General features: G+C 39.4%; 1 protein-coding gene across 5 annotated transcripts in view; it reads right to left on the reverse strand.

The window, feature by feature from the left end:
• Window positions 1-4,957: 4,957 nt before the first annotated feature.
• Window positions 4,958-13,179, reverse strand: part of LOC121900047 (epidermal growth factor receptor substrate 15-like 1) — a 52,416-nt gene continuing 44,194 nt past the window's right edge. For 3 of the 5 annotated variants that reach the window (XM_042415949.1, XM_042415948.1, XM_042415952.1), the window contains 3 exons: window positions 12,543-12,701; window positions 8,932-8,948; window positions 4,958-7,795 (listed from right to left, as the gene is read on the reverse strand). In XM_042415949.1, coding sequence (XP_042271883.1) covers window positions 7,649-7,795; window positions 8,932-8,948; window positions 12,543-12,701 — 323 coding nt within the window. In that variant the 3' untranslated portion in view covers window positions 4,958-7,648. Of the gene's footprint in view, window positions 7,796-8,931; window positions 12,702-13,179 lie in introns of all 5 variants that reach the window. The other 2 variants (XM_042415950.1, XR_006096883.1) reach the window with 2 other exon arrangements.

Raw genomic sequence — 13,179 nt, forward strand, 5'->3', positions numbered from 1 at the left:
CTTCCACTGCTCCATAGTTCAGTTCTGACGTTGTTATAGGCGCTTTTGGCAGTGGACAGTGGTCAGCATGGACACTCTGAACAGTCTGCGGCTACTCAGCCCCATACGCAGCAAGCTGCGCTGCACTGTGTGTTCTGACACCTGTCTGTCATAGCCAGAATGAACTTTTTCAGCAATTTGTGCTAAAGTAACTCTTCTAAAGGATTGGACAAGATGGGCTAGCCTTCCCTTTGCTGTTGCAGGTTCACACATTAACTTCAAGAACTGACTGTTCACTTGCTGCGTGATATGTCCCACCCCATGACAGGTGCCATTTTAATGAGATAATCAACGTTATTCACTTTGCCTGTCAGTGGTTTTAATGTTTTGGCTGATTGGTGTGTGTGTGTGTGTATATATATATATATATATATATATATACATACATACACAGCGCGCGCACACACACACACACACACACACAGTGTTTAAAACTGGCAAGTAAGTTGTTGTGTGTGTATAGTCAGTGGTAGTAGTGTGTCATGTGATGATAGACTCTCAGTGTAAATTGCTCTAATTGTCCTCAGCATCCTTGTGCATAGAAAGTACCTGACAATAAAGAACACGTGACCTGAAACAAAATTAGCAGCAGTCCATTCGCATTTAACTGAAATGTTCATTTGAGTAAACAGTACAGGCCATGTATAGAGGATCACTGTTCATAACACACCAGCATATGTTCTCTCCTCAGCTGTTTCTGCAACTGTAGGCAATCATCCAAACCTTAACAAGTTCCTTCACAAGTTTACTTTTTCTTCTTCTTGACTTTTTATAGGACAAGTATAACAGACATGATACTATACAGATTGTACACACACCGTATGCATCTTAATAAAGACAGCTCAGATTTTTTTGCCTACAGGGGAGGATGGGCAGTTGAAGGCAAAAAAAAAAAGAAAGAAAAGAAAAGAAAGTCATACAGCTTTAGATAAGATGAAAATAAAGTGATACAAGAATGAAACAAGTACCCCTCAAAATCAGTTTTGGCTGCTTAATATTGAGCATCAACATGTCTGTAATGACACAATTTAAAGGCTTCATACCAAAATGAAATAACCAACATTTTGACAGAGAATTAAAAGTAAGGAAATATTGAAGTTCTTAATCTAGACATTTTTCATCTGTCATCCTATAAATAATTCTTCTTTAAACCTCTAAAAAAAATTAAATTAAAAAATATTGAGAAATGAACACTTTTCTTTTTCCAAAATTGATCAAAAGCATAATGGAATGAAAGGTTTGTAGATTCTACAGCTAGTGATATGAAATCCAAGCATGAAACATCCTCTACAGAGTAGGGACAGAGGAGAGGGTGTTGTGGGTGCATAAACAATCATATTAAAAACATATGCTACATATCAAAAACATCAGACTGGTTTCACAGGATACACAAAATAACAATAAAAATTAACATTATCTATTGCACAAAGGAGGTATCAGAAGACAAATACAGTATGAATGATGGTACCGATCTGTAACAGACCACTCCAAGCAGTACACAGCAGACAGGCTGAGGTAAGAGGGAGGTGGAAGTAGCGCATGAAGAACACATGAAGGGTCACAATTCACAGGAGGGCTCAAGACTTTTTCGAACAGACAGAAATGTATCTGTGGCAGCTCGAGTTGGAAACTGTCAAGTAAGTAGGCATCGGATGTCTGATTCATAAACTTGTTACTTATTCTTTGATCTTTACTTCTTCTTTGACAGTTCATCAATTAGTTAAAATCATGCCAATTTTATTTAGAGTTCTTGATTAGTTGTTTTCTTAAAAGGAAAAGAGGTTTTGAAAAAAAGTATCCCTTTGATATTAGTGCCATATTAGAGTATGGGTATAGCAATATTGAAGGATGTGGTTGAAAGCTCTGGAAAAAGATAGTGAATGGACCTTGATTGAAGTTTTTTTTTTTTTGGTCAAACCGTTCCAATATACAAGGTACTCATTCTGTAACTGGAAGATACAGCAGGCAGAATTTAACATGACATTTTTCTTCTGAAGGTTTCCCGGATGTTGCTATTTATAAAGTGTGAAAATATCACAGCCCAGCCTGTTGATGTATGTAGAAATAACAATGACCACAGATTGCCACAGTTGTGCTCTGATGTGTACTGTATCTACTATGATACAAATGAGAGTTGCCCAAGTCTCCTCCCAGAGCAGAAGGTACCAGTGCCTGCTAAGACACACACATCTGTTCCACATGATAATATTTCTGTTCACGTTTCACAAAAGGTTTGCTTTCAAAATGCAGCTGAGCCATCTGGCTGTGATTAAAACACCACAGACACACTGAGAACATATTGGACATTCTGAACATTAAAGGACCAGTGTGTAGGATTTAGTGGCATCTAGCAGTGAGGTTGCAGATTGCAACCAACTGAATACTCTTCCCTTCCCCTTCCAAGCGTTAAGGGAAAAAAACCTCTCTCTAGAGCCAGTGTTTGGTTTGTCCATTCTAGGCTACTGTAGAAACATGGCGGTGCAACATGGCAGGCTCTGTGGAAGAGGACCTGCTCTGCTCCCTGTGTAGATATAAAGGGCTCATTCTAAGATAATAAAAACATAACAATTCTTATTTTCATGGGATTATACACTAATTAAAACATACTTATGAATATCATATTCTATTTCTGCCAAGTCTGTTCCACTAGATGCCACTAAACACACTACACACTGCACCTTTAAGTCTTCTTGTTCTTACTGCACAAGGTACCGTCACATTGTTGCGAAAAAAAGTTCTTTTAGAGGCACTTTAGTAAAATGAAAATGACTTGGTTAGCAACGTTGTTAACGTGATGTTTGCATTCCAACGCTAAAACAGATAAATAACTGGAAACAAGCTAGCTGTTAGCAAGCAACATGTTATGTAATCTTGTAAAAGCTTCAGTGAATAGCTGTTTTAAGAAATTCCTTTGAGTTTTTTTGACCGGGCAGGGAAGATGGAAAGTATTTTGAGACGAGTTGTTTTTAGTCTCCTCATGGAATTTGTTGTCAATAAAAAATATTGAATGACACCAGCTTTATCATGTGAGTGACACTTGCGTTAAACTAAAATACCTTTTCAGCAATGTTAACAGTGTTGGCATTCCTTATTAAAACTAATAGAAACAAGCTAGCTTGTGAGCTGGTGGCTAGCAGCACTCTTTGGTTTAAACAAAGAAAGCAAACAGATCTAAAGTTCCTCATATACTGTTGGAACATTTTCCCCTCAGTGTGACAGGAACATGGTTTGAAGATTCACAATGCCAATAAGTTTTATGACCCAGAAGTATATGGAAACTCTTCAGGAGGTGTCAGCCATGTACAGCTTAGAGGGAGAAGCTCACTATGTACCAGGGACACTCCTCTCCTACATGAACACAGTTTGTAACAGCTACACCATAGTAAATATTCATGATATGTAAACAAGACAAAAAAAAAAAAAAAATGGCAGGGAGAGGCAGTTCACATATCTATCTGGCAGAATCAGTGGCTGCACATCAACTTTAACTTGAGCTGTTCTGTCTGGTTTGGGGGAATTCACATTACAAGGTTTTTTTTTTTTTTTTAACCTTTTTTTTTTTTTTTTTTTTTTAAGCATTTTTACCCCCAACAACAGAGTTCCACTCAGGTATATCTTGGTAAAAAAAAAAGTTGTTCCATAGTCATGTTGTTGACCTCTTCAGTACCATCATCAGAGTTCAATGTGATGACTGGACAAGCAAATGTGTAGTACTAAACAACGCAAGGTCACCTCATAGTACGTGTCAAGTCAAAGCCTTCTATCTACTATAATAGTAATTACAAATTATTGTTCATCACAATGTTTTTGTCCAATTACAGGATTAAAAGAACTTTGTTGTCCTGGAGTTGTACCCAACAAACAGCTTGTTAGCATTTTACAGACCTAGCCCTGATCCAGGAAGGCCATACCACATATCACACTCCTGGATGGATATCTGATGGAACCGAGACATTTCAGTCAATTAGATGTCAATAAAATTTGTTGGTGAGAAAGTTGAAAATATAAACTTCCCTCATAATATGCAATCAACTTAGCGACATTTCAGGCATAATAAAGTGAATCAGGCGGGTGTAAAGAAAGAAAAAAACATGATGCACTGCAACAAAGACAGGTTATTTACTTTAAAGTCAAACAAATAAAATTACGATGCAGGATTTGCTCTTCATTCACCAACAGGAGTCTGCTGAGCAGCAGTGCACAGAGCTACCACTGGTGCCTGGAAGCTATATTACAGCAAAATGACTGAATCAAAACAATAGTCTAATTGGTTTATCTTCAAGCAGTGGCAGCACTGAGCACACTTGTGTTGAGCAGAATCCTGTTGGTGAACAAAGAAGACATCCTGTGCCATCTCTGACATTACAAAGTCATGTTTTATGTTGCTTTACACCCCCTGACATATTTTTTTTTTAAATTTATATATCTTTTATTTTTCAAGATTCTTTCTGTAACAAATGTAATGAACGCCTGAGATGTTTGAGTTCTATCAGAAAGCCATGCAGCACTGTATTATGTCGTATGACTGCTAGTGGTTACATCTGGTCTCAATAATGAACACCAACAATGTCACCAAGCTATCTGTAATTGAACCAAGTGAAAGACTGTTTTCTCCCCATGATTATCAAGTTACTCTAATAAAAAATGAGACACTAAAAATGACATGGTATCCCTTAAAGTAACAGTCAGGAGAACATATGGGCTGTGAGTAGAGTCTGACCGCAGGGCATGCACGTGGCAAAACACCGGCTGAAGCACACGATTGGCCACACACAGAATACAGACTCGCATATATAAAACACAAGGTGACATTTGAAACTACAACAGAGGGGCTCTGAGTGAAAGAGAAAATCTTCAGAAAATAAGTCCAGCAGAATCTGTTCTGTTTTAAAAGTCCAGATGAAATCAAACTCCTGAGACAACTTCAGTCTGTTTCTTTCAAACATCAGTCACCACTTCAAGTAAAGGGATAACTCATATAAAAACAAGGTGAGTGGTTAAGTCCATGTTAGAACATTTAACTATGACACATCAGAAATAGCACTTTTTCCACATATTTCCAGTTTCCAGCCTAATGACACCTGATTTCAGCTAGTTCAAAGCCTTTGCCATCACTCTGCAGCTTGTGCTTTACTGGTCTGTAGAGCACTGCAGTGACTAAAACTGAACTACAAATTATAGCACACAACCACTACAGTCATTTGGATGTTCTTTTAAAACAAAAAAAAATATGTCAAAATAATAAAAACAACCAGCTCATGAAATAAAAACTGTGTTAAAATCATTTCTCTATAAAAAGAAAACAAGGTCAAATGTAGAAAAATTAATTCCCTCATCTTGCCTTTCATTTGTTGAATGTGACGTGACATCACAGCATTGGGATCAAAGTACTGCTGTCGAGAAGAGGCAGAGTTAGCTCCATTTATCTATATACACTGGACAGAGGGAGAGAGAGTACTGCAGGTCATCACTGCAAACTCTACACAGTACAATCTCACACTCAAGGACAAAGAAAATATATCTGTACAATTTGTTACTGTCACTCCAAAGAATATGTTGGCATTTGAAAGTGTTATTTTCATTTGTCAGGTACTTGTCACATTACGGGGAACCAGTGGATCTTCATGAACTTTTTTGAAAGCAGCTGAGGAGCAGGTGTTTTTTTTTTTTTCCTCCTATGATGTGACAAGTAACAGTGAAATATCCCACTAGTGTTGGTTACAACTTTTGTTTAACACAGGAGGAGCGTCTGAGCCAGAGAAGTGTGGCTATCTTAAACAAGGGAGAGAAAAAAAAAAAAGCTGTAGGCGGTAACCCCCCTCCCTTTTTTCTCCCACTCTGTGCATTATGTATATACTAGTTAGTAATTAGTATTAGTTCGTAGTTATTTGATTAAGAACAGATTTATTTATCATTACGCACCACAATACAATATAAACATATAATATTGGCCTTAAAGGGACATCCCCATTTCACTTTTCAAAATCAGTTTACACATCACGGGAAGTACTGCTCAGCCGCTCCTCTGTCACTCTGGAGGAGCTTTATCAGGTCTGAGAAAATAACTTCCAATGATGTCATAGTGGCATCCCAGCTTGGGCTTGGAGACTATAAATTTATAACAGAAAGCCTGCATTACAAACTCGAGGTATGGAGTTTGAGAGACTAAATCACTGGAATACCCATTTTAACTCAGGGCCCTTCCACAGCACAGGCTCTCAAGAACAGGTGATGATGCAAGGAGCATCCTGAGGCTCTTATCATTTCAGTTTACATTGTGCTTCAGTGGTGCACACCACTTTCCCAAACAAATCTGTGATCAATCAAATAACCACAAACTACACATCTAAGTGCCACACAGTGAATTTGGAGCCTTCAGGCTCTCTGAGGGTCTCTGAGTTGCCCGCTTTGCCTGGTTGGTAATCCAGCCTTGTCTATATTCAAGGTTAAATTCTCCGACCTCATGGTAGACCCTGGTGTGGTATAAAATTAAAAGGAACAATGACATTTTGGGAAGTAGGCTTCATCTTACCCAGATTCAGATGAGAAGACTGACATCCATTGTGCTGTGCTCTGTGCGCTCAGTCTGAGTTTGGCCTAGCTTAGCAAAGATCAGGAGGAAATAGTTAGCCTCCAGCAGAGGTGAAAAAACTCAACTGATATCAACCTTTTCACTTGTCAATTGAGTGTGGGTTGGTGACAATATTTTCAATGAAAACTGAGAGAAACTGTGGATTGAAAAGTCTCAATCCTGAGGAGTGTCAAAGCCACTCCTCTCTGTCTATACCCAAATACATAACACTTCATTCTCTAGCATTTTCATACTGACAGTCTATACCATCAGCAGCTCAATGATTTAACCATGTCACTTCTATTTAGTATCAGAAAAAATCTTTTAAACCTTTTAAGAAATACCTTAGCAGTTTGAATTATAGTGTTATTTTTCTCCACTGCTGCTAGTTACAATGGAAGGAAAATAGCTCTTCAGTTACTGATAGCAACAGTTTCACTATGATACCACTATTACCCATTTTCCTCACATTGTGAGTGAAGCTGGAGAAGAAAAACAACAACTCATATGCAAACTGTCAAGGCTTTTCTGTCAGCAATGGTCTGCTAGTCTGCTCAGTCCAGTGAATGGATCATTACATTACATTACTGTCCAGCCACTATAGTGCATACACAGTGCATCTGTTTGTTTCCATCAAGGCCTCTTGCCTCCTCCTCCTCCTCCTCTCCTTCTTCCTCCTTCACTTTTCTGTCTGTTCATGTCAGCAGGGGAGTTGTGTGATGTGTGTTTGTGTGATGAGGCCCACAGCTTTGTTGTCTTGTTTGTAAATGCGGGGCTGTCAGACATGCCTGGAAGTCCTTTTTTCTTTCTGCTCCATTCAACGATTGTGTGATTGTGTGGGGTCCTGTGTGTGTGTGTGTGTGTGTGTGTGTGGGGGGGGGGGGGGACCACAGTTTGTGTGAACACTAGGAAGTTAGTCCAGTTATGTGCTTTGTGTATTTAGATGTCAGTCATGTTTGTCTGCATGTTGGCCTATTTATGTGCTGCATGTATGAGTGGTTGTGGGGGGTGTGTTGGGGGGATGATGAAGGTTCCACGTCATGCGTTGGACATCTCTGCCTTACTAAGGGCGATGGCCAGCTCCAGGTCTTCCTGCTCTTGCTGTCTGAGCCTCTTCAGCCGCTCACGCTCTGCTCGTTCACTCTCTCGCTTAGCCCACTCCAATTGCTGAGCCTCATTCCCAAACTAGAGAGAGACAGAGAGAGGCCCTTACAGACATGAAGTATGTAACAATATCTGTTACAGTAATAGCTTTTTGTCATTCAGACAGAGGTCTTTGTCATGCAAATGTTTATATGGCTTTGTTCAAATGAAACCATGGGCAGCACGGTGAGAACAGCAGTGAGTTTCAAAATACTGACATTAAGTCATGGATTTTTGTTAATTGATTTTCACGAAAGGATGGAACAATACATAATGAGATTTGCTTACAGTCGCTCAGAATCCAGTGTTTCCCCTATAATAGTACAAGCCTGGTGGGCCGCCCGGCAAAAAGATATTTTTTTAAATAGCAAAAATAAAGCCAAATATCCATTCATTCAGAAATCAATAGCGTTCGGGAGCCTCTGAGCAGCGCTGTTTCCAAACATGAGTCAACGTCTGTGTCGTTGCCTGGGAAACTGCAGGTAGCGTAAGGAATAGGGCAGTATGTAAGCGAGTGAGTGGTTAAGCGAGAGAGCGAGCATCAGAAAAGTGACGGTGAATGTGAGCAGAGCAGAGGAAAAGTTTAACAGTAAGACCGTATTCAGACCAAATCAGGTGGTGCAGCGTTCAGCTGCAGGGTCGAGCGGAGGTGTGCGGGGTTGTGGGCTTGTTTATTTGACCTCCGGAACGTAACCGCTGTGAAACAATCAGAAAATAACGTTTTTTGATCTGATTCATCGGCAATTCTCACTACCAGCGCTCCCTCTCTTCGTTCACTCTCTAGCTCGCTCGACCACTGCTGCTCTCTCTCTCTTTCTCTCGTCTTTCTTACAGTACAGACTACAGTGTGTCAGTTCATAAATGCTGCAGCTTGGGGGTTAGCAACAATGGGTTAGCCTAACCTGACAACACTAAACAGAGAAATAGAGAACGAAGAAATGTGTGGCTGCTAATCCCACCCCCCCAGGCCAAACCACTCAACCTAGGGGAAACACTGGAATCTTAATACAACTTCATTGATCACAAGTGCAAACTTTTAATAAGTTTGACAAAATAATCTATTTTCCATTTTCAGCAACACATGATGTAAGACCTATTTATAGTCATTAACTATCATCATTTGGCTAACACTACCTAATTGTCAAATTGTGTGAATTTCATTGTGTTCAAACGCTTACCTTGACTTTGTCAGGTCCTGTCAGAGAAGTGGATTACAGAACAGACAAGTTATAAAGCAGAAATCCCTTATCTCAGTGGATCTAGGCTAGTTTACAGGACATCACATCACAGCACACAGACATTTTAAAGGGATACCTGCAGAGTTTCTGTTCAGTCCATTGTGGAAGCCTGTCTCTACTAATTGTCTTTAGCTACTTGTTAGCATTTTTTTAAAATTGAGATTCAAGTGATTCAACTGGCTTCAACACTACTAGTAGTGTTAATTGGTGTTAATCAGGAATTCTCACAATGCTAATAAGCTATTCAAGTTCATATAGACACTTGTTGCCAGTAAGTGCCATAGGTAAAACAAATGAACTGTGGTACAACATTTCTGTCAGTGAATCCCTTCAAATGGAAACAAGCAACAGTTAGAACTAAAGGAAAATGCAGCTAAACATGGGCTTCTACATGTGACATGATGATGATGTGACACGCAGAATGAGAGTAAATGGTCTAAGAGTAATTCACAAAGCATTTCGAAAACCGGCTCAACAAAGTCTGACAAAAGCTGGGAGTAGTCCTTAGAACTCCTGAGCCACAGGGGCACAATTAGGGCAGCAACTAATGATTATTTTCATTATTGATAAATGTGTGGATTGTGCCTGTTATAATTTTCCAGTGTCAAAGTGTCTTTATTTTGTCCAACCAACAGTCTAAAAACCAAAGATATTCAGTTTACTGTCATGTATAACAAAGAAAAACCAGATAAAACACGTTTGCTTAAAAATGTAGCTGCATCTTTACTTTCTATCCTTGGCAATCGTCTTTGCAGCTCTACTCACAATCAGTGTGCTGCTGCAGGTAATGCCCCTCATCATATCAGTGTCTTTGAAAAATACGATAATGAACTTTTAAAAGCATATTTTGATGGTAGGTGAGTTAACAAGGATCCAGTCAGACTTAAAAACGGTGCCATATGTAGAATTACTTCATCAAAGATTTATCTCTATCTCTATCTCCATCTGAAGAGGAAACTCTTAGCTAGGAACATGTAGCACCATCCTGGAGGACTTGGAATGGTAAGATGAGATACTTTGTCAACAGGACCCCAGATGGTGAAGCAGAATCCTTAGAGAGGGTGTCAGGTTATGGAATAAAGACAAGTGGAGGAATGCTTGAGAGAGGTGAGAAAAAGCAAAACTAACACTGTAAGATAAAGACAAGCACAGCAAGAAAGAACAGATAGAATGCACTAACCAACTACTGACAACAAAGTAAATGGTGAACAGAGTAGCACACACGCGCACACACACACACACACACACAGAGCAAGGACACGCAGGGCAGACAGACTCAACAGCTGTGAGTTGAGTAGTGATACTGCTATGTCTCATAATAGAACCTTTCAACACTGACATCTTTCAGGTGGGTACCTAACTAGAATTTGAACTGACAAGCACCAGTCGGCCAATTAGCTGGTAGCATTATTCTCGGCTAACAAAGTAGCGCTTATCTACCTTAAAAGTGCTTCTCTGCATGCCTGAATGTGAAATGCACAGTGTTTTGTCATTATGTGAAGAATTAGTGTGAGTCCCCATGGTTATTTGCTTAAGGGTTACAACAGGCTTGTGTTCGTTTTCACTTGTGCGCTCACAGCTAGTCTTGACTTTGAGCATCATGCCAACCTACTGCTGGTATTAGCCCTCAGCCTCTGTGAAAGTACAGGGAAACTCTGACAATCTCATTATAATCTTCTTGCCAAAACAAACAAACCACAAAAAGGGCCGATACCCTTTCCTGACCTATAAGGAGAATGCAGTAATAATGAAACTATCCTCTTCTCTGCAGCCTACACAACTTTAATACCACGTTGCAAGTTCTAAAGTGGGTTCAAATGTTGTGTCACAGCAGTTCTGGGGGTTAGCTGAAGTCGGATTTACTTCTCATTAAAAATGGGCTCATAAGATGATTGAATAAATAACATAACAACTACATAAATGGTTGTCCTGTAAATACCCTTCACTTCTTTAGGCTGAACTTAAGATATAAACTGTCATTGTTCTCACAACAATGGGAGCATCTCCAGCAACATTGCAGGTTACCAGATACAGTCAGTGAGCACAGCTTCTGGTTTTGATCTCAACCTCACTGTGATAACAAGACTCCAGGAAACTGCACACAGTTGCCCGGCTACTGTTTGTCAAGATATACGGTGGTTCTAGTAGATAACTCTCCCTGAAAGCACAAACTGTGAGTTGAAATTAAAGTTTGTGTACAGATCATTTAAAGCTCTTTGCTCCTCTGCTTCTGGTGGCACTGCATAGCTGTGACCAGAGCCCAAGCAAATGTCTCTACAGGGACATGACAGTATATTTTATTCTATTCTAAACAAACTAGATACAGCACATTAATAGGTGAGCATTGGAAGTGTTGGTTGGTTGTATTTTTGAACTGTGATGGAGCATTTCTGAGTGTTATTAACAAACAGAGAAGCCTGTTAACATGGAGAACAGAGATGGTTAGAATGAGCTGCAACAGAGAATCTGAAGCAGAAAGTGGACAGGCTACATTAGCTGTGTGCTATCCTACCATAGATGACTGCACACAGGCCTTGTTATCTTACTCTATTCTAATAGAGCTTTTTTCTGACGTTAATTACTAGTGTTTTGTCATAAATTTGGGAACATCTTACTGCCATAGACTGGGTGATAGGATATCACAATATTAATAAGAATGTTTTTCTAGTGTTGCTATAAAATGATATCAAATAGATATCAAATTGATACTCAATGCAATGAACTGTGTTCCACTGTTTTGTATTACAAAACACTTATGTAGTACAAAAAACTCATGAGGTCATTTTTTTAGTGGCTTATCAAAATTGGATTGTAATCATTAATTTAGGCAACAGAATGATGTACACTGATATTATCTGCCACAATATGATTTCAAAAAGCTACATTATTTTCCCAGCCCTAATAGGACAGAAGACATAACCTATGCTGCCTCTGTGTAGAGATTTTTATGGGTTGTCTGGACAACATCTATGGACTTGGTGTGGACTTTTACATCATGTGCTGCTGTTAAAGCACTACCTCGTTCATCAGCCAGCCACAACCGCCCCGTTTCCACCTGCTATTAACATGCAATCTGTATCTGAATACATTATCTAGATAACGACACCTGATCACAGGCCTAATATTAATAAGCATTCTCAATATGCCAATGAAGTAGGCAGAGCAGTCATACTTGTCAAAAAGCAACAAACATGCCTTTTTTTACCAATCCAGATACAGATCACATGTTAATAACAATAATAGTATCACTGTTGTAAAATCAACCCCAAAAACATGTGAGGTCTTTCCTTGTTTTCACACATAGTAACAACTGAGATGTCTCAACTACTTTTTTTAGATCTCAGATAAATTCTATGCCTCATCAGTCTTTAGTAGTGACCTTGTAATGTACTCAAAATAACTAGAACTTAAACTAGTGACTGTGCTGGTGTCTGTAAAGAGTGTCGCTTTTTTTCGCTTGGTCTAGACACGGAAAGTTAAACAGTATCACCCATCTCAACTTACAGAACTGAAGTCTGCAAAACCTGAGGTAGAGTCTTTAGGGGCTTTACTTGATGCTGATGGAGCGAAAGGGTCTTTGCCACTGAATGGGTCTCCCAGGCCCTTTTTACTCTGAAACGGGTCGATGGCGTCACCACCAAACGGCTGGAAGGGGTCACATGGTTTGGAAGGGTCAGCCGTGCAAGACATGCTCACTGGCGTACTCTTACCTGAAGACATAAAAAGAGGTAAACATCATCACAGGGAAGAGAGTTTTCTTTACCATATCATTTCATAGTATATCATTTTCTATATTTTTCCACCATCCTAATAATGCTTGCTAGCTAAAAAAGAGGCACAGACAACCTGTTCACACCACTGACATGACTTTGACATGTGACAACAATTTGACAAGTGACTGCAAGGTAGAAATGAGGCTAAAACTTGAAATGCTACAGCGTTCTTTGAAAAGATCATTGAAGAGAACAGGGCACACAGAAAAGGTGCTTCTGGGATAGCAATCTGCTTTGTAGTAAACACATGTTGAGAGAAGCAAAAAAGGAGAGAAAAAAGAAGAAGAAAAACAGACATATCTCATGCTTCTCACGAATCTTGGGAGGAAGATGTAAATAGACATAGCTGAAAGATACAATGACTCATCACTGCAGTTCACATGAGTAATTCTCACCTAAATGAACTTAGGTTGTA

This window comes from Thunnus maccoyii, chromosome 7 (genome assembly GCF_910596095.1).
Source record: "Thunnus maccoyii chromosome 7, fThuMac1.1, whole genome shotgun sequence".
Lineage (NCBI taxonomy): Eukaryota > Metazoa > Chordata > Actinopteri > Scombriformes > Scombridae > Thunnus > Thunnus maccoyii.